We start from the raw sequence: 27,945 nt of genomic DNA on the forward strand, positions 1-27,945 counted from the left end.
TTGAAATATAGTAAACAACGGATGATGCAAGATATTAAAAGTAATAACTACAATAATATAACTAATACAAAGTAAAGAGATACGAAACATATACGCAACATACAATCACCTAACACGTGAATATATACTCAATGTATAATTTGTATATATCAAATAAAAAAATAAATCTATCCGATTATTTATGTCAAGATCCCGACTAAATACTTTATGATAGAGAGATCACAACAAAAAAGGTGAGCCCAGCAGCTAAATCTATGGCTGACCGACTTTGAAATATATAAACAAACAACATAAAAGTGAAATGACATTAAACAATAAAAAAAAAACTTATAAGAGAGAGAAATAGTGTACTGTATCACTGTGTGTCTGTTTTTAATTATTATTATTTTTTTGTTAGAAAAAGAAAGGAAATATTCTCTTTTTACTTTTATAGTCTCTTTTTGGTGTTTTCTTTTGAAATTATACAGACCCTTTTCTTCTCTTATCTCCCTCTTTAAAGATCTTAAAACTTTGAGCAAAGCCAAGAAAAAAAAAAGAAGTCTTTATAAGTTCTTGTTTTTTACTTAGTGTTTTTCAAGATTCAAACTTGTGTCTTTTATTGTGTTTTTGTTCTTTTGGAACAATCTGAAAAAGAAAAAAAAAACTTGTGAGATTAAGTTCTTTTATCTGTTTGTATTTGAAAAAAATTAAGCTTTTTTTGTGAGTTAGCTTTGTTTTCTAGCTCCAACAAAGCTAAAACAAAAACCCCATTTTGTTAAAAATGATGTCTGGAGATTTGTTTTCAATTCATCAACAACAACAAGTACTAGTTGAACAAAACCCTAACCCTAAAGCTAATTCTTCTTCTAAGAAAAGAAGAAATCTTCCAGGTACACCAGGTAAATTTAGAACTACTATATGTTCATTTAGCTAGCGTTTGGTCATAGATTTTGGGAGTAGTTTTCTAAAAGTTTACCACCTTGTTCAGTTCAGAACTATGAATTCATTTAGAATTCATGTCTAAACACCACTTCATAAACTCAATTTTTCAAGTTTCAACTTCAAAATCTATGGCCGAATGAGAGCTTAGTACAATAGTACAAAAATATTCACTTTTGCATGTCAAAGATTGAATCTTTATTGTTTCTTTCTTCAAACTACTTTGTATTGTTTTTTCTTTTTGAGTCGAGGGTGTATCAGAAACAATCTTTGTTGTTTGTGTATACTAGTGTTGTAAAGATTGAATCTTTTTAACTTTGTTGTTATGTTTAACAGATCCAGATGCTGAAGTTATTGCAATATCACCCAAAACACTCATGGCTACAAACAGATTCATATGTGAAATCTGCAACAAAGGTTTTCAGAGGGACCAAAACTTGCAACTTCATAGAAGAGGACATAATCTTCCATGGAAGTTAAAGCAAAGGAACAAACAAGAAATAGTTAAGAAGAAAGTTTACATATGTCCAGAAAAGACTTGTGTACATCATGATCCTTCAAGAGCACTTGGTGACCTTACTGGTATAAAGAAGCATTTTAGCAGAAAACATGGTGAGAAAAAATGGAAATGTGAAAAGTGTTCAAAGAAATATGCAGTTCAATCTGATTGGAAAGCTCATACTAAGACTTGTGGTACTAGAGAGTATAAATGTGACTGTGGAACACTCTTTTCCAGGTAATTAATTTTGGTACCCTGTAGTAATAATATTATGTTCTTGTTTTGGGAATATTTGTTTCAAAACTGAAATAAATGCTCATTCATTCATGGAAAGTTCAATTTATTGCTTCCTCCTGACTAGAAACTACCAACCATTATGCTCCCGTTTGGTCATAAATTTTGAAGTTGTGTAGCTTCAGTCTTTGAAGTTATGTTTAGACATGCACTAGTCAGTTTTTGAGAAATTTGACCAAATTTCAAGCTGACTAGCATCCCTTTCCACTGACTATAGGATCAAATTCGCTCCTGTCTTATATGTGTCTTTTTCGGTTCCAGCCTCTCAAACACTTACTCTCAAAATCTATGACCAAACGCTAGTTAAATTGTTTGATTCAAATTGTGTGTTATTATGCTTTAGTTTAATGTTTTCTTTTTCTTGTACACAGGAAAGATAGTTTCATTACCCATAGAGCTTTCTGTGATGCTTTAGCTGAAGAGAGTGCAAGAATCACTTCAGTTGGAACTACTCCCAACAATTTGAACTTCAATCAGCAACAACAACAACCTGTTGGAATTTCCCAAATTGGGACAAGTTTTGTCCAAGATTTTACAAGTATGACAACTGTGAATCCTCTACATCAGCATCAGCAAAAACCAAGATTATCACTTTGGCTAAATCAAGCTAATAACAACATGTCATCACCAAGTTCAAATCTTTTTGGCTTACCAGATCATCATATGGTCCAAATCCCATCTCCAAATATGTTTGGTACTGGATCATCAATTGGCAACCAAATACTTACCCCCACCACCACCACCACCAACACCCCTGCAACCCCAAATCCCCCAATACCAATGTCAGCAACAGCCCTTCTACAAAAAGCAGCACAAATGGGGTCAACAAAAAGCACACCAAATTACTTTTCCAACACATTTGGAGTAATGAACTCATCATCTTCTCCTTCATCAAACAACACAACACAAATCTTCAACAACAATGAAATTCATCAAGCTTTTGCAAAACAAACAGAGGATTACAATCAAACAGAGAATATACTCATCAATGGGTGTCCAAATATGAATTCATCTGTTCATTCTAAAGCAATCAATTTGGATCAGGCATTATTACAAACAGGTGGCATGCATAATCAAACTGTTCATTTCAACTTGCATAATAGTCTTACTAGAGATTTTTTAGGCATGGGGAATGAAGGGGGTCAGCCATTTTTGCCACAAGAATTGGCAAAGTTTGCTTCAATGAATGCTGCTATGGGGTTAAGCCATTACAGTACTGGTCACTAGTCCTAGCAAGTTTTTTTTTTTTTTTTTTTTATTACAAAAATACAATAATGTAAAATTTGAACCTTATCTTATTAGCAAGCTGGCATTTTTTTTTACTTTGCATTATTTTGGATATATTTCCTTTTTAAATTATTTTGGATATATTTCCTTTTTAAGATAAATTTTTTGAAATGGATTGATTGGCCTTTTATAATTATATATATTTAAATAGAAGGAAATGATTGTGTAAAGATTTTTTTTTGAATGTATTATTTTCATATTTCTTATTTAAAAAAATAGAAATAAATTTGCAGTGTATTACATGAAACTAATATCCAAAAATGTTGATTATTCTTTTTAAATTTTTTTTTTGTATGTATTATAGGAGAAAATAAATCCATTTTTATAGGTTATATATGTAGAAAAGAAAAGATAATAGAACACTAAATTTTTTATAAAATAGTGATAAGTGTCATCTATTGCTAAACTATAAAAAATTATCACTAAGTTATTGAATGATAAATTAATAAGAATTATAAGAAAAAAAGAGTTATTTAACGAAGTTTCATAGTTAATTTCTACTATTTTTTAAGGTTAAAGAACAATAATGATGACTGTTTTAACAATGTATAAAAAATTCAATAGAGATTGAAACTACCTAATTAATGTCCTCTAGTTACCAATTAATTAAATTATTGGATATTTTAGAGAAAATCTCAACTACTCATCATTCACCGGTCGGATATTATTAACGAAACGATAAAATAATTTTCGTATAATTTACAAATCATAGGTTTAAACTATATAAATAGTCATTGATATATATTAGAATAGATATTTCTACATCACACGCTTAAAATATTACGCTTAAAATATAGCCCTTTTCTGAACTTTGCTAATTTACAATAATTTTCATATTGGACTCTCCCTTTTAATTTTTCAACTTAATATAGTTCTTAATTAACGTGGGACCTTTATGTCTAGAGTTGGTGACAAAAAAAAAAATTAGCCATGCATTTTTTTAATTTTTTTTAACTACGTGTTGGTTACTTAATTTTAACTTTCAAGTCTACGAAGACCCTAAATATTATTTTGTTTTATTTATTTTTCCTATAAACTATATATATAGTACTTTTATTTTATTAGTACTAGCTAGGAAATAATTGTAGCCTTTTAATTTAGAAAAAAAAAGTAGGGCACAAAAAGCAATGAAGCAAGTGTTGTTGACTAGTTGTCAAAATGACCAATATAATGCAGTAGTCAACGATGGTGGTTTTTGCAGAAACTTTATTTTTTTTGATTGTTTTGATTTGATTAGTCTTTTTAGCTGCAGATCACAATTTGTCAGAGGCACTTTTTTGAAAATTAAAAAATTTAATTATTATATTATTGTTTTCTTTTTAGAAAATTTGAAATCTCAAGCATCATTTCATAAATAATTTAGTAAAATTGTGTTTTTCATAAATAAAGAAGAATAACTTCAATTATTGGAGTGATTATATTCTATGATATATAGAAATCTAGCAAAAAGCATAGAGCGTGCATATTAAGTTTTCACCTTTCTTCCATTCGTGAAGTTGAAGCGAGAAATATATAAATTTTCAGTGTCATAGGTTATATGTATAACCTTTCTACGTGTCTCCATTCGTGTAATATTTTGATAACGCGCTATTGTCTTTTGGTTTATTCTTATTTTGAGATATGTTAAATTCTTTGTAGTTTTATAAGCTAAAGAAATGAAGCTTCAAAATATTTGATCATAATAATTTAAGATTCATGCGTGAATATCATGTATTGGAGATAAAATATTCACTAACCGAATAATTATTTAATCCGTATGACTCGAACATAAAATCTTTTGATTAAGAAAGGGTTTTAGAAAATATGAGAAAAACCACTTGTTGGCAATTTTTTTTTTTTTGACATATACTATATTTACTTTTCCATGGTTCTTGTAGTACGTACTACTATGATTATTAATTATCGATTGAGTCACGAGTGAGTCTAACCAAAGAACAAGATAGATAAAAAGAAAGTCTATCAAAAGGTGGTCCAAACTTTTTTCTTATTTTTAAATTTGATATTTTGTATTTATATTAGGGCTCGATTAAATTTAAATTTGTAATTGTAAGATTTATTTTTGAGAGCAATACTTCATACATTATTTTTTCCTATTTCCATATGTTCAAAATTAAGACCTTTGAATAACGGTGGGAGAACCTCAAACATCTTATATTATAAACAAATTTTAGAAGACAAAAAAAATTCTTTCAAAATTTGAGTCATGAATATGAAATTGCTTTAATCAAAACGTGTTTTACCTCAACTTAGAACTTTTCAACACGAATTCAAATTATAACACACTAAAAACTAAAAAGATACCCCTGAGTAGTACCATTGTTATTAGAAGTATAATTTTAGGCCCCCTTTTCATGGAACAGTTTTTGTTTTTTCCAAGGGATAACTTTTTCCACTAAGCTTGAGAATTGAGAAGTCTACTTATTTTATAAAGTAATTCAATTGAAACTTTATAGTTAATCTAGAAAACATTTTTTATAATTAGTTCTTCTATAGGTGTTTAAAGGTCAATGGCAAATATTACTTATATATATATATATATATTCTTCCTAGAGCCAAAGTACAAAAAAGGGTAACTTTAATTTTCTTGAAAATGTACGAGAAAAGATGACATTTCTCATAGATTGAAGTAGGAATCCAAAGACAATTGCACTATTATTATAATTATATTTGATTGAGCAGTCAAATATGTACGTAAATAAATCTTTAGGAATATAATTGATCCCCCAAATAAATAGTAAGCCCGAGTTTCCAAGGTGGTGATTGGGAACATACTTTTGGAGTTTCTACTTAGTAAATTCAGATTAATTAAGATTCATACCAAAAATTTTCAGGTAAGGCAAAACACTTTCTATATATCAAAAGAAATTATATTCTAAAAGTCTGAATCTGAAACTTCTAATAAGAATATAATCGTACTTTCTACTCTACCACAACTTTTGAAGTTTCAATCCCATTCAAGATGTGAGATTCTTCTATTTTCATCTTTTCCATTCAAAGTAAACTCATCCAAATTAAATAAATTATAAACAAAGTTCAAATAATCTAAGTAAATACAAGTATAGAAGAATTGAGCAAAATTAGGCTATAAATGTAAACAAAGACATGCCAGTGAAGAACTGGCTAAGTAATAAAGATTAGGTTTATTTAATGAAATGGGCCACTATGACGTTAAATTTTCAAAAAATTATCCAGCCCACTAAAGCCAATTTAGACTTGGGCCTACCTCCCATCCATTCCAATCTTATAGACCCTAACTATTTTCTTGGTCATAACAAATTACTTAACTACACTCCTTTACTTACCTTAATATCCATTTATCCCTACTTATTTCAAAAATCCCTTATTTCACCCAATTAATAAAATCCGTAAGATACATAAAGATTTCCCACCTTTTCTACAGCCAATACCCACGTTTCCCCTTACAAATTTAATTCCTTTTTTTCAGCCATCACACACGTTTCCCATTAACAATTAAACTCTTCCATTCCATTCCTAAAATCTCTCCACTTCTTAACAAATTTCTAATCAATTTGATTTTCAGTAAGAGTATCCTCACAGTACCGATTTCTAAGTTTCTCCATTGTTGTCTTCTTCATGCTTTTTACTGATACATATGGAACAGGGTCCATCCGATAGTGTTGGTGTTTCTCATACTAAGAACAAATCCAAGCGATTGCATGACCCATTAGCAATGAATGACGAGATTGTTGTCAAACAAAAAAAAAAAGGTTGGAGAAACCCCCCAAAAAAAGAGAAGAAAGGTGACATATGTTGTTTCCAGACCCACACTTCCTAAGGTATGTGTTTAAACAAACTTTTATATTTTTATGGTTTTGTTATGGTGTTGGTTGTGTTTGGACTGAAATTGTTAAAATTAAATTACAGTGAAGATACATTACTTATCAATTCAATGTTTTAATAGTATGTTAGAACAATATCGATTTGTAATCGGTAAATTTAGTTTTACATTGATGCATGTGATTTGTGAAATCGAAGTAAGAGTCATTTAACAATGAAGACATATTCACTAATTTTATCATTCATGTATCTTCAATCATTTTAATTTCAATTTCAGTAAAAGCATAATCTGTTGTACAGTTTTGAAGGTGTATCAGTTCATGATTTTGTTTGTTGATGCATATGATGTATCTGATACATTCATATACATCATTAGAAGTGAATGCATGATACATATATGTATTGAATTCATGTACAATATATTGTTAGTGTCCTTTACAGTTTGTTCCTGAAAATAATTTAAGTATTTGGTTGGTTGAGCTGATGTTAATTACTCATGTATCTTATGCATTTGACGACGTGTTTGATATGATGTCGTTATAAAACTATAACGTATTTAGAATTTACAAATTATCTTCAATGTATCATTCTCTCTTAATTACATCTTTTGTTTGAGATTAGACAAGTACAATTATATATTTTGTTTTTCTGTATAAACAGGGCATGAATTATGTTATCAAAAAAATACCAGCACATCCATTGAGATTTGGAGCAACGTTCAATTTTGATTTTGTGAATGAAATCAAGAAGTCCATAAATGAAGAAGGTTTTGAAATGTTCAAGAATACAATTTTTGGACCATATTTGAATATTCCGAAATGTAATTTCCAAGGCCAGATTACTAAATGCTTGTTGTTGTTGGAGGTGAAACACGATAACAAAGATGTATTGCATGTTCGACATGCTAACGGGACTGTATTGCAGTTTGGTATAAAGGAATTTGCCATTGTAACTGGCCTTAAATGCAAAGGAAATGTGACATATTTTTCATATCCGGAATCCACTCCGAGCCGGTTACTACAAAGGTATTTCCCTGATTCAACTGCAGGTATAACCAAGAGCCGCTTGATACAACTTTTGTAATGGGTAATTGGGATACCACACAGGACGCCGTTCAGATGGCAATCTTAAACTTCATCAATACTTTCATCTTATGCCATCTTGGTGAGACCTCCATAAAGATTGAAGAATTTCTAATGGTTGAAGATTGTACGTATGAATTGTATCCTTGGGGAAAGATTGCATTCGATAAGCTAATTACATCACTCAGGCAAGACTTCAACCAAAGCAAACAGATGTATCGCTTATTTGGTATGCCTTATGCACTCAATGTATGGACTTATGAATGTGCATCTAGTATAAATCCAGTGATTGTTGTTAAAGTAGCGAATGGTATTCCCAGGATTTGTAATTGGAGTGTCGTGGCTGTAAAGCCAAAATATGAAAAGTTTGTGTCTAGCATTTTCTCCGAGGTAACATTACTTTTAAATTTGCAATTAACTGTTTTTCAATAAGCTTTCTAATTTTTTTTTGTAAATAACAATTTTTGTATTAGACAATATTGTATGACATTCAACCATTTTAAAATGCAGAATGCATGTTCAAACATTGTACTAACACAAGATGAAGTTGAGGCCTTTGATTTACCCGATATTCAATATGCACATACTCCTGAACCATCCACAACAGCAGTGCTGCCAAACAAAGTGCAAACAAGGGCTTCCACTTCAGGTTTTGAGGATTTCTCAACAAGCCCTCCTCATCATTTATTGACAAAATCATCACGTGTGTCTGGTACATCATCTCCACCACCACCCAAAAGGAGAAAGAAAATTGATACACCTAAAACAAAGGTGTTGGAACCTGAATTGCCAGAACAGTTAAGGCCGCCATTAAACCAGTCATTTTCAATGCCGGATGAAGCACCTACCCTACCTGCTAATGTATCTTTTGCCCATGTCTCTTCACAAGTCCAAAAAGATAAGTCTGTATATCCCGATATTGAAGAACTGAAACAACATATGAAGGAATACGTAAGTAATGGTATTAATTTATATTTATTTGCTTATTCATAAATATAAAATTGAATTATAATTTTTTTTGAATAGGTTGACAGTAAATTTGAGTATCTTGTGAATTTGATAAAGACAAACCACTCTGAGATGATGAATTCTAGGAATAGGGAGGACGACAAACAACCAAAGGTATTGTGTTGTATATCTGTTTTGTTTGTGTGTTTTAACTTTCATAGCTCATTTTGTTAAAAAATTAATTCTTGAAGGATTTGGGCGGCAAGTCTACGCCGTGCATTGTTGAAGTTTTCGATAAAGAAGTCAATGATGGACATCAAACAAGTACCTGCAAGTTTGATCAACAACCAACCTCACCGATACAGATGGATTTTGCCATTAATGACCAAGACATTGGTGTATCTGATTTTGATGTTGAAGATCAGGTTTATTTTTACTTTATTCATTGCGGATATTTAATTAAACAATTTATCAGTAACATATTTTGTTTGAAAAAAACTTGTTTAAAAAAATACAGACTGAAGATACATTGAAGAATCATCAAGAAATGAAGGAAGTTTTAGAACTTCAATCATCAGATGCAAATGTTCATCATACTGCAGAAACAACTGAGCATAAGAAGGTACTATTGTCATCATAAATTGACTATTAGTATACATCAACTTTGTAGTGATACATCAAAATGTGCCATTATAATACATTGCAGTTTTCTTGTGTGATTATGATACATCCAATTTTTGTGTGTATGATACTTTACATTTTTAATTATATGTGTATATGATGCATTCCATTACAAGATACATCCAAGTGTGATTATGATACATTGCAGTTCATTTGTGTGATTTGTATACATCAAATTTTTGTGTATATGATACTTTACATTTTTAATTATATGTATATATGATACATTCCATTGCAAGATACATATCAGTGTGTCTAAATAAAATTGATTGTCTACTATATGTAATCTGTCTTGATAATTATATGTGTATCATTTATATATCATATGATTTATCAAATCTTATTTAATTATCAATTTGAATCATATAGGATTCTACAACATCTGGTACAATATCATCTGAAACTCGAGAAGGCATGCATACACTTATTGCTGATCTAGGAAGATTGCATATTCATGTTAAACCAGTTAGTGCAGCAAATCCACAGGAGTTAACCAATAGCCAAATTTTACTTTCGGACAGTCAATTATCCACTGATATTCCAATCATAGAGATTGTTGTCCGACGTAATACAATTACTCCTCTTGCACGTATCAGGATGCCTTCAAAAATCTGCAAATCTCCTTATTTGACTTCATTTGGGTCAAGTGAAAAAGGAAAAGAGGTCACAGAGGATGTAATCCGTCAAAATTTTCCATTTGAAGGTTGTGAGATCACAAATCAAGCCCCATCATATCTGATTGATGAGTTTATTCAGTGGGTTACTACAGGTCTTCTCAAAACACATGCCAAAAAGTAAGTTTTATACTTTTTACTACATTTGTTCAATTTTGAAATTACAAATCTTGTTGCACTTTTAAATAACATCTTTTCTTTAAACTTTATAAAACAGGAAACCAATAGAGGATAAGTACAGAGCAAAAGCCTCTTCTTTAGGTTTTGAAATGATGGATTATGTTGTTGCATATCCGTCCAATAAAAATTGGTTCTATGCCATGTCCCAGCCCAAAAACTGCTGGACTGATCAGGTAAATATGACATGTATAAGTTCAAGGGTGGATGCATAAGTGAGAATGACGATCCACCAAAGCCTAAGGGTCAATTCACAACACCAACTGAACAAGTTTCGTTAACACTAATTAGTACTTAATAGGGATTGCATGAAAAACTTTTCATGTTGTTTTGTTTTGAAGACAAATTCACTTTTTTTTATGTGTTTCTCTAAAAACATAGTACAGTATTTTGTTATTTATTAAAATTGTGTTTTCACTATATTGCTTTAGATAAATTTGTTGCTTTATAACGTTAAGCCCCACAATCATCACTGTTTGACTTTAAGTAATCTGATAGTTTACTTACAAAATGATGTATATGATACATAAGTCGTAATGTATATTATGCATGAATGCTATTCACATATACCAAGTACATTTATGTATAAGCCACTTAAATTATACGAATGTATATGATACATTATGTAAATCTACAAAAACATAACACAACAAACTTTTAAATTGAACTTCAACACTGCTAAGGTAAAATATATCAAAATTATAAATGTATCAAATACAGTTTTAAGAGTTTTAATGTGTGCTTCATTAATAGTCTTCGGTGTATATGATACAACATAATGTGGTGTATATGATACATACAAAACACGTTTGCAAAAGTAAATTTTGGGACACTTAATTTTGTTTAAAACATTATCATGGTATTGAATCAATATTTTATTCATTTACATAATAATTATTTTTCGCAATTTATACATTCAGAATAAGAATAATTTTATATTTAATATAATATTGGCACACTGTTATGAACTAATGCATTTAGTTGAACAACAAAATAAATTGTTTAACAATACACTTTATTTAATCCAACTACTAAAAGTGAAAAATACATATAATCGAAGACAAAAAAACACAAATATCCTATTTTAAAATATTATTTCAATTCTCTTTCGGGAAGAAAGTACAAGTCCTCCTGTTGTGACCTTCTTGTCCACATTGCCCACAAGAATTCTTGTTCACTGTTATCTTCTCATCCGCGTTTTTCTTTCTTCGATTCCTTGGTCGTCCAGCCAACCTTCTGTACCTAGGTGGCAAGATAATTTCATCTAAAACATAGTCTGGAACGGTCCAATCCTCTTTATCTGGCATTGGAACCATTGCAACCTCGTAGGTTTTTTCTAATGCATCCGGCTTGTAGTAATCAGAGCAATATGGATGCATATCCGTAACATTCTTGTGCTTCAAAACTGTAATTGCGTGTTCGCAAGGTATCTCATCATATTGAAATCTTCCACACGTACATATTTTCCGCTCAAGGTATACAATGTATCTTCTTCCGGCTTGATAAACTGAAAAAATATACTCAGACGATGGGACAACCTGAAAATAATTAGAAGTTATTGATACATTACAGAATATGGCATTTACATATCATTTCTCAAAAAAAGGGATATGAAGGATACATCCAATTTTTGTGTGCATGATACTTTACTGTAGGATACAATGCAAATCAGAGCTGCTGATACATCAAACAGAAATATAGGGATATTGATAAATACCTTCATGTTTGAACTTTTAGATGCGTTTACAATCAATACCTCCTCAAATCTTCGGCCCAATGTGTCCTTTGTATATGACGCTATTTCTCTAATTTTATAGTTCCAACTACCAAATAGAAGTCTAGCTTCCTCCAAGAAGTCTATTATAGTTAACCGACGTGCATCAACAAGGCAACCATTGATACACTCTGCGATGTTCGAAGTCATCATTCTACCTCTGTTTACTGTTGAATGAACTCTTGACCACTTCTCATACCCAACATCCTCAAGGTAATCCTTCACCCTATGATCAACTTTCACCACCTTAGCCATTAATTTATCAAAATCTTCCTTTCTGTATTCCTTTGCCATTGAGTAAAATATATCACTTAGTGTGTTTTTACTCCTTTTGAAGTTTGAACATACATTTTTCCAAAGATGCCATATGCATGCACAATGAGGTACATTTGGGAACACAATGCTTACACTCTTCATAATACTTTCATTTCTATCAGATACAATACACATGTTTTCACGCTCGCCAAATGCATTTTTGAATTGTTCGAAGAACCATGTCCACGAACAGTCATTTTCAGTGTCTACAAACACCATATGCCAACGAAAATATGCAACCTATTTACAAAGCAGCACACATTTAACTATATTATACATAACTCTTACACTAAGATACATTGATTATACACTGAAAACAAAGTTCAAAATTATGTCACTATTACAAAAGTCATACCTGCACCATCGAGTGTGCTCGCTGATACAAAAGTACCTTTGTAAGCCCCGCCAAGATGTGCAGCATCCACTACAACTACTGGTCTGCAATAGTCAAACCCTCTTATCAATGGCCGTAGTGCTATGAAAAGATACATGAATTGATTATTTTCCGTCTTTTGCATCCTTATATATGAATTTGGATACACATTATTTAGCATCCATATGTATCTTGGCATCTGCTTATATCCTTCTGATGGTTTACCCTTTAACATTTCCAGTGCACGTTCCTTAGCACGCCATGCTTGCTGGTATGATATTTCAACCCCATATATTGCTCGAATTTCTTCAATTACATCTTGCGGCGTATGAATTCGTTTATGATTAAACAACTTGGGGCAGTCACACCACTAACAAATCCAACTGTTGCTTGTACTTTTGTAAGTATCCTATCCCGAATCGGACACATATGTTCATTGTTAAAGTACCTCACTTTGAATACATCAGATTTCTTTCTGCACGAAGACCTTAAAGTCCACCCACATTCATCACTGAAGCAAACTAACACATAGCTGTACACATTTTTTCATTAGATTAAGTCACATAATAAAAACACTGTTAAAGTTTTCCACAAATAATGTAACTGTAATAATAAAGAACACAACAATCATAATAACAATCATAATACTTACTATTTGGTTTAAATCATCAAACACCAACGAACTTATCAATACAATAGAAACTAGAATTATACTAATTATATGCATAAACTGAAGAAAAACAAATCAAATTAGAGCTAAAACAGTCCAATACCTTTTTTTATCTGATCTTTTCACTCTGAAATTGAAGTTGTTCTTTATTTTATATTTCGCCATTACAGCGATGAATGTTCCTTTATCCTTATACAACTGGCCTGTCTTCACATCAGTACTATTGGAATCAGTTATGTAATTTGTAGCATTCAGTTCTGGAATATAATCTAAATCACAAATTCTCGATTCGACCAGAGCAAGAGCTTCAGTATCTCTTTCTGTACCTTCAACGCATATGATTTCACCGGATGAACAATCAAAGTTATGTATCTCTCCAACCATTTTCTCAGTTGTATCAATACATATCGGATACATGCCGATTCTAGGCTCATTTCTTCTTACTTCCAAATAAAGTTTCACACCCATGTCGTTCCTGATTTTCAATGGACATGTGTTTCCGTCTATGATGTNTCTATGATACATATGAATATACTTACAGGACACTCATGTATCTAAGTGTTTAGTTTGTTGGATACATCATATATTGATAATAGATACATCAAATTAATGAATTTATTATTTTAAGAGTAATAATTTGAAATTAATCAAATTGCATTACCAAGATATACATGTTTTTGTCTTATATTAATAATATTAATGAATTTACTATTTTAAAGAATAATAAAATAAAATTAATTATCTATGTATTTTGAAAATCCTCAATTACTCCTCTAATTGAGGAAATTAGTTCCAAACAATTAATTTAAATAAATAAATTTTGTATCTCAATTTTAAAATTCGACAGATACATGTATCTTATGGATTCAGACTCATATATCCTAAGCATAAAATATGGTACATGAAGTAATATTTGAAACTATTGGGAATCTTAATAATTAAGACCTAAACTAGTGGGATTTATGTGGTTTGCCCATGATTTATTGCCCAAAACTTTAAGCTAGCGTTTGATCATAGATTTCCAAATATTTTTGGTAAATATTATTTGGATGAAAATTAGGTAAAATTTCATCATGTGTTTGGCCATAATATTTGGGAAACATATTTCACTTTTTTAAGAAATGTGGTTTATATCCATAAGTTTTAAAAACTATCAAAACTAACTATAAGTTTGTATTAAATAGCAAGATAGAATAACAAGATTCGTGACTTCCGCAACAAGTTGGATCTTCGTTGCAACAAATAACAAGTAGTGTCCATGACACTGGAGCAATGTGATAGTTTAGAATTAGTGCAACAAGCATCATTCCATAGATTGTGAAGTAGACGAAACATATAACTTTGTTATCCTAAATCGATTGTTCATCATGTTTATCAATAACCATATCATCACTTTCTTATTCACTATTTTGGTGTTCACGTAAAAAAAATATGTAATACAACGCAAAAAAACTACTATAGAATGTGTTTTTATAAAAGATACTAAAAGTTTAGTATAGAATTTGAATTTTTAAAAGCTCCCAAATAATGAGATTTGACCCAAATACTAGATTTTTTCTAATATTTGGGTTATTTGCCAAAAGATGACAAATTGTATGAACAAACACTATTTATCAAATTTTACTTGGAAAATCTATGGCAAAACGGTCCAAATTTTTGACTTATACACTCGTAAACTAATTTTTTTTAAAGAGAGAACTCTGTTATATCCACAAAGAACATCTTATCCTATACCCTTTTATTCACACACACACACAGAAAAACCTCAGTGAAATGGCGGCATCTTCTCCTCTTCTTCTACACTCCACGGCCTCCTCTTTCTACAATGCTGAGTTTCCGGCGTACTCCGTTCGATTGCCGGTCGGAAACCCTAAGCTCCGGTCGTCCAATAAATTGACGGTGAAAGCTTCAGCAATAGTACTGGTGGATAAAAGTGAAGCTGAAAAAGTTAATCGTCTGAAAACAAATTACCTCGAAAAGATTGTGCCATTGTTGAAGGAAGAATTCAGTTACACCAATATTCTTCAGGTAAACTTAGGAGTCGTTTGTCTATGGATTTTTTTTCAAAACATATAAAAATTAGGGTTTGGGCAAGAGAAAATAAAGGTGGGGGAATTGAACAAATTTTCAATGCAGGTCCAAACACAAATTCAATTTTCAAATATTCTTTTTCAAGTTAATTTCAATTTCAAAGCATATGTGCTTCGTTAGCTTCAAATTTTACAACTTATATCTACAAATTTGCGCTGTTTATATTTCTTGTTTGTTCATAAAATGTTGAATTTAAGAGTTGAAATGCTGAGAAATTAGTTTGTTTGACACTATTATCATTTGGGAAGTGAGAAATCACAGTGAAATTAGTTGCATTGACCTATTGCTTCAAAATCTAGTATTATTTTTTAGTATTAATTTGATTTGATATGGGATGTGGAAAAACTGTGTTTTAGGTTCCGAAGGTCGAAAAGATTGTGGTAAATTGTGGTATAGGAGATGCTGCACAAAATTCCAAGGGTTTGGATGCAGCAATGAATGATTTGGCATTAATCACAGGGCAAAGGCCTGTGAAGACTAGGTCTAAGAATGCTATTGCTACTTTCAAAATTAGAGAAGGTCAACCGCTTGGAATTGCTGTTACACTTCGAGGGAATGTGATGTATTCGTTCCTTGACCGGTTAATTAATTTGGGGCTTCCTCGAACGAGGGACTTTCAAGGCGTAAACCCCAATAGCTTTGATGGTCATGGAAATTATAGCATTGGCTTTCGTGAACAGAGTGTCTTCCCAGAGCTAAGTTATGATGCTCTTGGTAAGCCAAGAGGGATGGATGTTTGCATAACAACAACAGCTGAGACAGATAAAGAGGCACACAGATTGTTGGCTCTCATGGGTATGCCATTTAGAGAAGGTGCTGGTGGACAGACAATTTTTACGAAAAAGAAAAAGCTTAAAGCTCACCATTTTGACTCGAAGGCGAAGCAAAGGTCTAGGAGATGAGGTGGATCCAATCTCCAGGGATAATGAGTTGACTTGTTGTATTTTTTACTGTTCTGTGGTTTATCAGTTGTTTTTGGCGTACAATTTGAATAGAAAAATCTGTAATTGCACATTTACCATCTGGTTGGTGATATCTTGAAGATATGTTATTTACGTTTTCCTCCTCTAAAAATAAAAATAAAAATAAAAATAAAAATAAGAATTGTTTTCATCTCTAGTTTTTAGTTTTTACTATTCATGAATCTTGATTATTGTAATTTGTATGTTATTAAATATTTCCTACCACTCCCTTTTTTCGTCTGCCATTTACTTTGATTTCAGGCAAAGAGTTTCTCTTGTTAGCTCCGCCGTATTCACATTTGGGTGAGTTAACATCTCTGCTTTCATCTGTTATTGTATGTGCTAAGGAGTATTTGCCGGCTTTGTCCTAAAGCTTAACGCTTGATGTGTGTGAGGCTGTGGAGTCCCATACTTATTTCTACTCCCTGATCCCCCACCTTGCTCCCTTCTCCCTCTAAGCTTTATTTAAATTCACATATTAGAAAATCATAGTTATTTATACTCTCTCTGTCCAACAATAGTTGTCCACTATTGACTTGGCACACCCCTTAAGAAACTATAAATAGAAGGGTAATTTTACTATCTTGCAAAATGTAATAGGAAATGACTATAATTAATGATAAGGGTAAATTAGGAACTAAGTTTAAAATTATCCATGGATTTCATCAAGTGGACAAGTATTGTTGGACATCAATTTTTAGTATAGTGGACAAGTATTGTTGAACGGAGGGAGTAGTATTTTACCATGTTGCTTCATCTTTTTTTCCTTGGCTTCATTTTATTCTGCTCAAATTATATACATTTTTTTTTTCAAAGTGTGTATGAATGTGCTTTTTAGTGGTTTCAGGTTCTATGTCATTTGATTTGGTTTTAACCTGTTCTTAAAATGCTGCATTCTGATTTTGCTAGATCTCCATACTGGTACTCCAAGATAGATATCTAAGCCTACTCTTTGGTTGTTTGCCGCCCCCTAAAAAAGGAAAAAAGAAACTCAAAAGGGAAAAATAGATGAGTATAATTGTATAGAATGAGGCAACAGGAAAAGTTGTTCGAATCAGCTTACTCCTTCTTGCTTTCTAATGCTTTTGGAACTTTTACTAAAGAAGCTGTTGTTATTTCTATCGATTTGAAATCATTCCTGCCACTTGTGTTATTGTGAACACAGCCAGAAGATTCTGGGAGAAACTAAAGAAAAAGAGTACTTTCATTGGGTACTTTTGTTGGTTTGGGTCAATAAAAACCTTGCTCTTGATGAGTTAGACCACATAAAGTTGATGAAATCAAGTATGTGTTATATCCTTTAGATCGATGAAGAATTTAATGGTGGTGCTCATTTTTTGAATGTATGATGTTGTCTGGTAAAAATCCTTAGAGAATTGTTATATGTTAAAATATATTATCTAACTAATTCTGGTTAATTTTGTGTAGCTGCCTTATACTATTCTTCATTTGTCTTTAGAAGTTTAGCATTTGAAATTTCTCCATTTGATTTACGCTAACAAGTTATGAAGCTGAGACGAATATCGCTTCTATTTTGATGTCTACATTGTTGTTTCTACCCCTTTGTTTCATTGAAATGTAAATTGATAAATTGATAAATTGACATAGACGCGCATAACAATCTTTTTCAGCTGATTGTTTTTGATCTCTTAGTTCAGACTAATTAGATACTGATGATGCTCCTCTCCTTTTCGAATGACACTAGCTTATAATGAGAAAAAAAACAATTGGCTAGATACTACCTCAGGGAAGAGAGTTTGAATTGCTTCTCAGTTTATCAAACATTACTTGTTGCTTCCAGATACTGATCAACTTCTTTTGCAGTTTTTCTGTTTTGAGTCTATTTAAGGGAACATTCGCGCCACTTGAGGTAAATATTGCTTTGCTTGTTTATCTGGTAGTTGTGTTTTCTTGTAAACCTTTTAGTGGAATTTTCTCCTTTTGCAATTATATATTTTCTGGAAGTTGCCTTTGGGTGTTTGTATGGAGGAAAACATTTTCCTATGTTTGGTTGGTCAATATATTTGGAAACCATTTTCTCTAGGAAAACCAGTTCTTTAAAAATGAGGAAAATGACTTCCCTACTGGAAGTAGAGAAAACAAATTGGAAAAGTGACATTCCAAGTTTCTTGTCTCCTCTCCGCCACCCAATCCCTCCAATCCCTTCCCCTTGACCATCCCACCCGCCACCACCCCCGAACCCCCACTTCCCATTGCATACTGCCTCCATAGTGTTTTGCCAGATAATGTAGAGATGCTCTTATGATGATATTTTCTTGCTTACTTAAATAAGTAAGGAACACTTGTTTTCTGGGAAAATATTTTCTAGGAAAACATTTTTCTTTCCTTCGTACGAAACGCACCCTTAATGTGATAGATGATCCTTGCAGAATACAACAAAGGCCTTTTTTTTGGTGGGGGTGGCTTGGAATAAGGGAACATTAGTCCCACGTGTATGTGGGGGTATAGGGTAGGGAAGGGTCGTGTGGCTGTCTTGGAAGAAAATACACAGTTTTTTAAGGAGAAATTTGTTGCTGGTTATAATGGGAATGGATGGTTGCAACCCATAGGGGAATACTCTATTGCAAGTGGCTATAAGTATAGAATCGGGGTTGGACTGAATGTCATGGTGGAAAGGAGTATGGGGCAAATTAACTATCCCTAAGCATAGTTTCATTAGCTTAATTGCAATGCATAGAAGACTGTTGACAAGGGAGAGATTGGCTCAGATCGATGAATAAATGCCAGGATACATCTTGCTTGTTATGTGGTGACCATCCTGAAAATATAGAACATTTGTTCTTTGAGTGTATGTTTTCACAAACTTGTTTGCGGGAGATATTGAGCTGGTTGGGGATCCATTACCAACAATGCTGACGTGAATCGATTATGATGTGGAATGCCTAGAAGTGCAAAAGGGAAAATAAATAGATCACTCTTATGGGCTGTGGTGGCAGCACTAATCTATGGGATATGGAAAGCAAGGAATTAAGCACTGTGACACCACAGATGTGCCCAGACTCCAAATGATTAGTAAGCAAGTGCAAATGGAGTGTAAATATAGAATTTTTGATGTGTTGAATAGAGAGGCAAATTGTAAAGGTAGGAATTCGATAGAGGGAATATATCAACAAGGGGAATTGTATAGATAGGGGGAGGTTTGAGTATAGGTTTTGGTTCAAGCTTTTTGTTTTGTTTTGATCAAGTAAGATGTATTAGAAAGGCATCAAGGATATGCAAATTACATACACAAAAAATATGGTTAACTCCTGAGAACAAAAACACGTATTTAATCAGGGAGTTAACCACAAGCAAAAGAATGGTCGCTAAGCCATATTGAGGGAGCTAATGAAATCTAAGAGGGGTAATATATCATTTACAGGGAGAGTTTTGGTTCAAGTTGAGACTAGTTGTATGAGATGTTGCAATGATGCTCAAGATGTTTTTGCATAAAATGTGGTTGTTCGACCAAAAAATAAAAAAAATATCTAATAATTTTATTTTATTTTTTAACCTACCTTCATACTAGCTCTACTTTTTCTGTTAGGTTTGTCCTTCAAATTGTTGATGTATGGTATACAGTATATCCGTACATTTTATTCATAAAAATAATACAATAAATTATGAAACAATTTGTATCAACCGTCCAAACAAATTGTAAAACGATAGAGCAACCTTATCTCTCTGTGTGAGTCTCACGTGACAATTCGCGTGAGATATTCTCGAACTTATTTGTATATGCCATGTAGTACACGTGTGGCTACTTGTTATTGGTGCACACACAAAGTTGGAGGGTATAGATGCTAGTTGAGGCCAAGTTAAAGGACACATTTATTTATTATGGAGAGTATTTTACCCTCAATGTGGACTTCACCATCATATAGGAAAACAACTTGCCTCCATATGTACCAACCATCCAAACAAATAGTAGTAGAGCAAACACATCTCTTTGTGGATACCGAGTCATTGTTATTAGGGAGTGTTTTATCTTCAATGTGGGACTTGTCCATCAAATAGGAAAAGAACTCGCCTCTACAAATAAGAAAAAATAAATAAAGAAGGTAAGTTTCAAAGCTCTTCCTTTTCATGACTTAGATCACTCCCTCTCTGTCTCTCTCCCTTACCACAATGTCCCTTGAAACCTCAAAACCAATGGGCAAAACCCTAAAGGGTTTGAATTCCCGCACGGTGATGATGATTTTCAATTGCCCATCTCTGGAGTTGGAGGATGTAAATGCCCCAAATTTCAAAGTTTGCCGGTTTTTTCACATCCAATCTAAGGAAAATCGACAAAAGGATTTGATTTGCTGAGTTTTAGCAGATTAGGTGCTACAACTCAACACATTTTAGACTTTTTGTTTGTATTACACTATCTGTTAATATTTTTTCAGAGTACAGTAATCATGATATGTTTCTCTCTCCAAAATATTGATGAAATGCCCTAAAAGAATAAATTCGGTGAAGTAACAATTACAAGAAGCTTTAGAATTGTTGCAAGGACAAATCCAAGTGTGAAATTGATCTTTTTGCCCAAAAATCTATAGTTTTTTCTTGAAATTTTCTTCAGTATTGTAATCGAATGGAAGTTGATGATCTTAGAGCCTATTTGGATTGACTTATTTTGTGTGCTTTAAAGCCAAAATAAATTTGAAGCACTTCTGGAGTGTTTGGTAAATTAACAAAGTGGTTAAAAGCACTTGCTTTCTAACTTATGGCTTTTGGATTATAAGTCAAAAGCTAAAAGCCAATCCAAACAAGCTCTTAGTTCAACAGGTAAGCAAGATCATTAGGTGCAAACTTAGGAAAGAAAATAAAGAGGGATTCCTACATATATGCAAGCTAATTATGCCTATGTACTTTACTAGCTAATTATGCCTATGTACATTTCTTGCTAATTATGCTTATGCACATTACTAGCTAATTATGCCTATTTGCAAATAGTCTTATTTTCCTATAATTTAAGAAAAATGACTTTCATACATTTAAGTAAGGAAAAAAATTCAAAACATTCCTTAAATGAGGGAAATAGTTTTCAAAACTTTTTTTAACCTTACCACCCGAAACGTCCAAACCTCGGATTCGACCCCAATACGAGCTTGACCCAACTCCTGACCCTGACATAAGACCTGAATTTTGACCTCGACTCAGGATTACTCATTTTGCAAAAATATATTTCTAGATAAACATGAAAATATTTTCCTTCATGCCTAACACACTCTAAAAGGAGAAAAAGAATAAGAAAAAAATCTTGTTATCTGTAGTACTTTTTTCTTTACATAATAAGAAGCAACGGACAATATGGGTCGGGTCGAATATTTTATCCATTTTCGACCAACTCATATTCGACTCGACCCGCCCGTTTTCCATCCCTTCCAATAGGTAAGGTACTAACTAGGAAAGATAATAAAGAGAAATTCCTACAAATCTACTAGCTAATTATGCCTATGTACATTATTGAGAATGATGTCTACATACATTTTTTTGTAAAAATTATATATATATGTGTGTGTGTGTGTATGTGAGATTCCCTTATGGTTGAATGCATGTTTTCATAGGTAATACAACTTATCACTATAGATCGATCACTCAGAAGTTTGCTTTGATTGTGGTTTGTGATCATTAGGTTCTGCCAGTTGCGTCGGCGTTTTTTGGTACTCTTCTTTAACATGCTTTGTGTTTATGAAAGTTAACTTTTAGAGATATGATTATTTCTTTGAAGTAAGATCTTTTATGGCTTTCCATTTTCGATTTTTTGTCATGCTTTTGTAAATCTTTCCTTTTTTGATCTTCTTTAATATGCTTTTCCTTGAGTCGAGTGTCAATAAAAAATGGCATCTCTACCTCTCAAGGTAGAGGTAAGGTCTCTACATACACTCTATCCTCCCCAAATCTTACTTGTGGGATTTCACTCTGGTATGTTGTTGGTTTTGTAAATCTTCCCTTACTCGATCTGCTTTGGTATGTTTTTCCTTGAGCCGAGTGTGTATTGGAAATAGTCTCTGTGCTCTACGTACAAAGTTAAGTCTTCCAAACTTGACTTGTGGGATTACATCGGTATTTTGTTGTTGTTGGTTCCGTAAATCTTCCATTCAAAATGAACAATAATTTGCTATTTCATGATGTATAAAGGTAATAATGGCACAAAAGAATGTGCATACAATCACAGATGGTTGATTGTATATTGGTTTTGGGGTAGATTCTTAAGAGATGTGAAGTGATACTCACCTATTTGAATGTCATGAGATTCATCTTGTTTCTATCTCATGAGAGAAAAATTGTGTCAGCATTTTCTAAGGACTCTTCTTTAACATGCTTTTTGTTGTTGAAAGTTAATGTGTAGAGATTTGCGTGTTTCTCAAAAAGGAAAAATAAGAATTTTTTAGCTTTCCTTTTGATTTCTTGTCCTAGATATCACAATTTGTCTTTGCACGTTCCCTAGTTTTAAGTGGTTAGTTTGTGTTACAAGACAATCTAGGTTTTTCCTTTTCTTTTGATAATATAATGTTGGATTGACATAATTTCTTTCCCGTTATGTGGTACAAGGCCACAATTTTTTTTTTTGCATCACTAACAAGAACAAAAATATATACTTCAGTGGTATAATTTTTTCTTATCTTGAGACATAGTTTTTCTTCTTTGTACTTTCTTTCTTATTATAAAACCTTCCATCCGATAGAAAAGGTAAAGAACATAGATGCTTTTATAAAATGCTTCGTATCTCTGGGGACTTCTGTGGGTAGTATACCACTTGTATCTTCATGTTTGTTCGTTTTTCCGGTCACTTATTACTTCTCATAGTATTTATAACTGATTTAATAGAATACATGTATTGCTGCGATTGTTTCTGTTTACTAATTGTCAGGGGTTACAAAAAATCTTATTATAGATGCCTGGTAGTTATGGTTGTTTGTCATAAATTGACACTCATCCGTTTTCTGAATCCGAACTTCCCTTTTTCATGCTTGAGCCTTCCCTTGTAGATCTAAAAGAAAATGAGCACCAATAGGACATGCAATAGCTCCTTCTGGACTAGGGAGGAGGATAAAGTCTTTGAGAACACCCTAGCGATCTACTTTAACAAAAACAATCTATTGAGAATGATGGAAGAAGCACTTCCTCAAAAATCACTTCAGGACATCAAGGATCACTATAATATACTCTTAGAAGATATCAATGACATCAATTCTGGATGCGTTCCATTACATAATTATCCGGAAATGCAAAGCAATGCCAACCAAAATTCGAAAGCAGACGTCGAAAGGCGAAGAGGGACTACTTGGACAGAACAGGAACATAGGTGGGTTTCCTGTAGAATTCTTCTTCTTGTTTTCTTGATATTTCTCACTTTCTGTTTGATAGCCTATTTCAGTTTGAGAAGCTAAAAAACACATATAGTTGAAGTGATTAGCAATAAAAACAATGGCACATATACTTGAAGTGAGTGCATATACCAATGAGGCGAAAAAAGTGGGCAATGGAAAATTCAGCAAATGGTGGGAGTCACATATTCAAAGGAGGACATTTGTTATCCCATGAATTTAAGTCCCTTCCTCTTTTTGGGAAAAGAAAATACGAATGGTGATTTTATTTTTGGGGTGGGGGTGGGGGTGTTGTCTGTGATTTTACACAGTGCATGCTGAAGGCAATAAATATATCAATAGAATCATACCTATTTGCCTCTGGGCTTTATAGGATGTAGTGTGTGGTTAGCTGAGTAAGAGAGAGTAAAATTTTTGCTGTCCTGTGATCTTGTTTCCTGGATTATAACTTCAAAGCTGATATTAACTTATTTCTCTATCTTTCCTGCTATAGGTCATTTCTCCGGGGCTTAGCTATATATGGAAGAGGTGACTGGAGAAGTATATCTAGGCACTGTGTGATTACAAGAACTGGAATGCAGGTGGCGAGCCATGCCCAGAAATTTTACAAGTGCCTCGAAGCTGCCAACAAAGGGAATAGAAGAGCAAGCATTCTTGATATTACCAGTGTGGATGCTGAAGCTGCTGGAACTTCCCTAGTTCCAAACGCCGAGGATATGATTGGGCCAGCTTTTGGAGGATCACAAGTAGTGCCAAACACTAGTAATGAGAGCATGTTACCTCAAGAAAGTACCAATGCTGAGCAGCAGATGATAACAGTTGCTGAAGGTAAGTCCTCAGGCCATAATGCTGCATTTATCAATGGAATAAATAGTCTGATTCCTGATGTAAATGTTGAGTTCTTTTCAGGCATTGATGACCTAATGATGGAGCAGGAGGATGTTACTGCTGCTAGAAGTGGAACTTACAGTCATCCCATCACTAGAATTGGGAGTGATCTAGAAGCATTACTCGCTGAGCCCATGGATGTAGACAATGATATTAGTTCCATTTTTGATGTTGGGAAAGCACCAACTTCCAGTTATGCAGCTGCAGAGGCGGCTCCTCCTTATTTACATCCCTTTGCCCCCTCATCTAACACCCCCGTTGATGATGAAGGCATTTTTGATACTGATGACCTGTTCACAGATTAGATGTTCTGATTTGGTGGCATCCAGATGGCTATTAATCTTGATACTGCACCTGTTTTTTTTGAAGACTTATTCCATTATGCTAGACAGTTTTGCTCTTCTTTATTTTCTCTTAGTCTCCCTTAGTGAGCAGGATTTTGTCTATCTTCAAACTCTTTTGAGGGACTAGGTTGTGGCTATTCCTCATATCATTGATCTCACAAATGAACTGGCCCGTGAGGACTTTCAAAGTGGTTGTGTATGGCAGGAATTTGTTGATGAGTTGCAATTGATTGTCCACAGTCCTGATTTTGGTTGAATTTTTTCAATAAAAAGCATATAGCAGTTCGAGTTCTTGCAAGCTCTTCGTTTTTGCAGTTTATTGGTTTTTTTTTTTGCCAAAACCTCTTACAAGGTAAAGGTTCAAACTAGAATCAAATGCTACTAACCTAAGTTTATTTCTGTATTCTAATGGCTATGGGGAGTTGTATACCAAATTGGTTCAACTTTTTATGGATCAAATGATCAAAATGATCCTTAATGTATGTGGTTGGACTATTTTAGTCTTTCATATATACCACTTACACGAAATAGACCTTAATGTATAGAAAAAAGTGATCCTTTTAGTCCTAATTGTATATTTTACCTAGTAATTAAAATCCTTGATGTAGAGAAAAATGATCCTTTTCCTTCCGGCGCCATCACTGTGTGTACCTGCAACAATGGAGTATACATTTTTATTGCTTTCCTTATAACGTAGTTTTGTTCTTGCAACAAGACTCACAATTGGGTTATGGTTTCGAAGGCAAAACTATATACTACTACTTATTAATTATTGGTCCAAGAGTTTTCATTGAAGGTAGAAAAGGAAAATGCTCTTTCTTCTTTATCATATAAGATTTGATTTTCGTCTAAATTCATGCTATCTTGAAGAACTGCAGTTCGCGATACCACTGGCATTTTGCAGAATAGCAACTCTAGCTCTACCTCTTTCTATATCTGTACAATCGCAAAAACTTGTATTGTCTCTAAATATCTTCCAATTCTTGGCTTTCCATGTGTGGTAGATCATTGCCCCCCATATTGCTACCATGACTTCCGTTTGTGTTGGCTTCCATTTCCTTCTTTTCCACAATTTCAAACTTTGTAGGAAGCATGGCAGCATTATCAAGAAGGAAATGGTGGATTTGAGGGCTCTGTTGACTCAATGTGCTCAGGCCATCATGGCAAGCTATGATAGCAGAACAGCTAATGAGTTGCTGATGCGGATAAGAGAACACTCTTCGTCCCATGGTGATGGGACGGAGAGGTTGGCTCATAATCTTGCCAATGTCCCTGTCCGGCACAGGAACAGCCTTGTATACAGCATTCACATCCAGCAGGATCCCAGCTGCTAACATTTCGAAAGTTTACAAGGCATTTATCACAGCATGCCCATTCAAATTACTGTCAAACATTTTTAGTTTTCACAAACAAGTATATCCAAAAGCTCATTGCTGAAGTATTAAAGATACACATAACTAATTTTGGGATTTTATATGGTTTCCAATGACCCTGTCTCATATAAGGTCTATCCATGAGGCCTGGGGGACCTCCAGAGCTTCACATTACTGAAGTCAATACTTGGTTCAGGCCCTGCCCTGTGAGGATGAGGACAGAAAGCTTTTCAAGGAGGAGGTTCATGCAAGAGATGCTATGAACGTGATCGCTTGTGAAGGGACTGAGAGAGTTGAGAGACCCGAAATGTACAAGCACTCGCAAATTAGATGCGATAGAGCTGGATTCAAACTGCTGCCACTTGACCCGGAGATTGTGAAGATAGTACAAGGATTTCTCAGTTGATGAAGATGGCCACTGGATGTTGCAAGGATGGAAAGGATGCGTAATTTACGCTCTCTCTTGTTGGAAGTCTGCTAGGTAATCTGTAAAATTAAGCTAGTTTATTAGGCCATTTCATCTATGGCTGTTTTTTTTCATTTGCTAGTGAGTTTATCTTTGTTTGTAGCAGCATTTTGGAGTTATTTAATTTGGTTTCACTCTCTCAAATGCTTCAAACTCCGTCTCAACTTATGTGGTATAACAGTTTGTAGCAGATTTGTCCAAGTTCCACTGCCAAAAGTTGATGTGGCAGTTTATATCAGTCCACATGGACTTAACTAGTACTCTCAATTTATTTGGTACCTTTCAGATTTCGAGATTCAAACTGTCTTTCTTTAAATTGGGACAAAGGGAGTACCAAATTTTTTGACGACCCTGCAACATGGACAGATGTAGTGTAATAACTCAATAGTTTTCACTCAAAACACAATATGTGTTAAAAATTACTAAATAAACTCAATAAATCAAATTTGTAATGCAAATCATAATGTTTAGATTTTGAATTAGCCTCAACACAAAGATGTGCCCTTTATAGTGAACACCAGGACAATCTAACAGCAGTACTCCATTCACACTCTGGAAATAGGTGTTGAGGAGTTTCTATCACCCCTGCCAAACATAGACAACAATTTTCATCCTCCACAGGAATGTTCAATCTCATCGATAAATCTATGTTTTGGTGGCATAACTTGTGTCCAAATAAGATCTGCTTCCCAAGGCCTGGTTAGAGCCCCTGTGAGTGTGTTATAGCTCCTTGTGACTGAATGTTTTGGTACCATTCAGCCTTCCCAGTTTTCAGAGAGGTCAACTTTCTCCAGTATCAACTACGTACCTCTTTGTAAGGCTCCTTCATGCTTGCTTCCAACTTTTGAGTTCCACAGGGCTTTACGATCAAATTTGTAGGCTTTTACTTCTTTTAATTGGCTATGCTTAGGCTTACTTCCAAGAGAAGTAGACTGACTCAAATTCATCATATACATCAAGTGTTACATAAAGCATGTAACCATTTCACTTTTTGATTGCAGGTTAAGTCTCA

The 27,945-nt window shown here is 33.3% G+C and overlaps 5 protein-coding genes across 6 annotated transcripts; 4 read left to right on the forward strand and 1 right to left on the reverse strand.

The window, feature by feature from the left end:
* Positions 1-398: 398 nt before the first annotated feature.
* On the forward strand, positions 399-3,032 carry LOC125871475 (zinc finger protein JACKDAW-like). Of its 2 annotated transcripts, none has more exons than XM_049552066.1 (3): positions 399-869; positions 1,255-1,654; positions 2,083-3,032. In XM_049552066.1, exons 1-3 carry the CDS (start codon positions 761-763, stop codon positions 2,936-2,938), a joined length of 1,365 nt encoding a protein of 454 aa, XP_049408023.1. In that variant the 5' UTR covers positions 399-760; the 3' UTR covers positions 2,939-3,032. The 2 variants fall into 2 exon arrangements, with proteins under 2 accessions (XP_049408023.1, XP_049408022.1); XM_049552065.1 differs by having other exon boundaries at positions 406-878.
* Positions 3,033-7,465: 4,433 nt separating this feature from the next.
* LOC125870011 (uncharacterized) lies at positions 7,466-10,573 on the forward strand. Its single transcript, XM_049550382.1, is given in 8 exon segments — positions 7,466-7,868; positions 7,871-8,268; positions 8,389-8,829; positions 8,905-9,018; positions 9,078-9,251; positions 9,344-9,448; positions 9,877-10,301; positions 10,399-10,573. Coding segments are annotated over 8 exon segments (2,130 nt in total). The 5' UTR covers positions 7,466-7,570.
* An 882-nt stretch (positions 10,574-11,455) lies between these two features.
* On the reverse strand, positions 11,456-13,958 carry LOC125870012 (uncharacterized). The gene is made up of 5 exons (XM_049550383.1): positions 13,594-13,958; positions 13,274-13,352; positions 12,803-13,190; positions 12,004-12,653; positions 11,456-11,896 (listed from the first exon to the last, which is right to left on the reverse strand). The coding sequence occupies exons 1-5, from the start codon at positions 13,956-13,958 to the stop codon at positions 11,456-11,458; spliced, it is 1,923 nt and encodes a 640-aa protein (XP_049406340.1).
* A 1,247-nt stretch (positions 13,959-15,205) lies between these two features.
* Positions 15,206-16,636, forward strand: LOC125870620 (50S ribosomal protein L5, chloroplastic). The gene is made up of 2 exons (XM_049551088.1): positions 15,206-15,518; positions 15,938-16,636. Exons 1-2 carry the CDS (start codon positions 15,264-15,266, stop codon positions 16,481-16,483), a joined length of 801 nt encoding a protein of 266 aa, XP_049407045.1. The 5' UTR covers positions 15,206-15,263; the 3' UTR covers positions 16,484-16,636.
* Positions 16,637-16,755: 119 nt separating this feature from the next.
* On the forward strand, positions 16,756-25,385 carry LOC125870619 (transcription factor SRM1-like). The gene is made up of 5 exons (XM_049551087.1): positions 16,756-16,846; positions 18,368-18,413; positions 23,524-23,840; positions 24,356-24,690; positions 24,772-25,385. The coding sequence occupies exons 3-5, from the start codon at positions 23,536-23,538 to the stop codon at positions 25,053-25,055; spliced, it is 924 nt and encodes a 307-aa protein (XP_049407044.1). The 5' UTR covers positions 16,756-16,846; positions 18,368-18,413; positions 23,524-23,535; the 3' UTR covers positions 25,056-25,385.
* The last annotated feature ends 2,560 nt before the right edge of the window (positions 25,386-27,945 follow it).

The sequence above is a fragment of the Solanum stenotomum genome, chromosome 7 (assembly GCF_019186545.1).
Source record: "Solanum stenotomum isolate F172 chromosome 7, ASM1918654v1, whole genome shotgun sequence".
Classification (NCBI taxonomy): domain Eukaryota; kingdom Viridiplantae; phylum Streptophyta; class Magnoliopsida; order Solanales; family Solanaceae; genus Solanum; species Solanum stenotomum.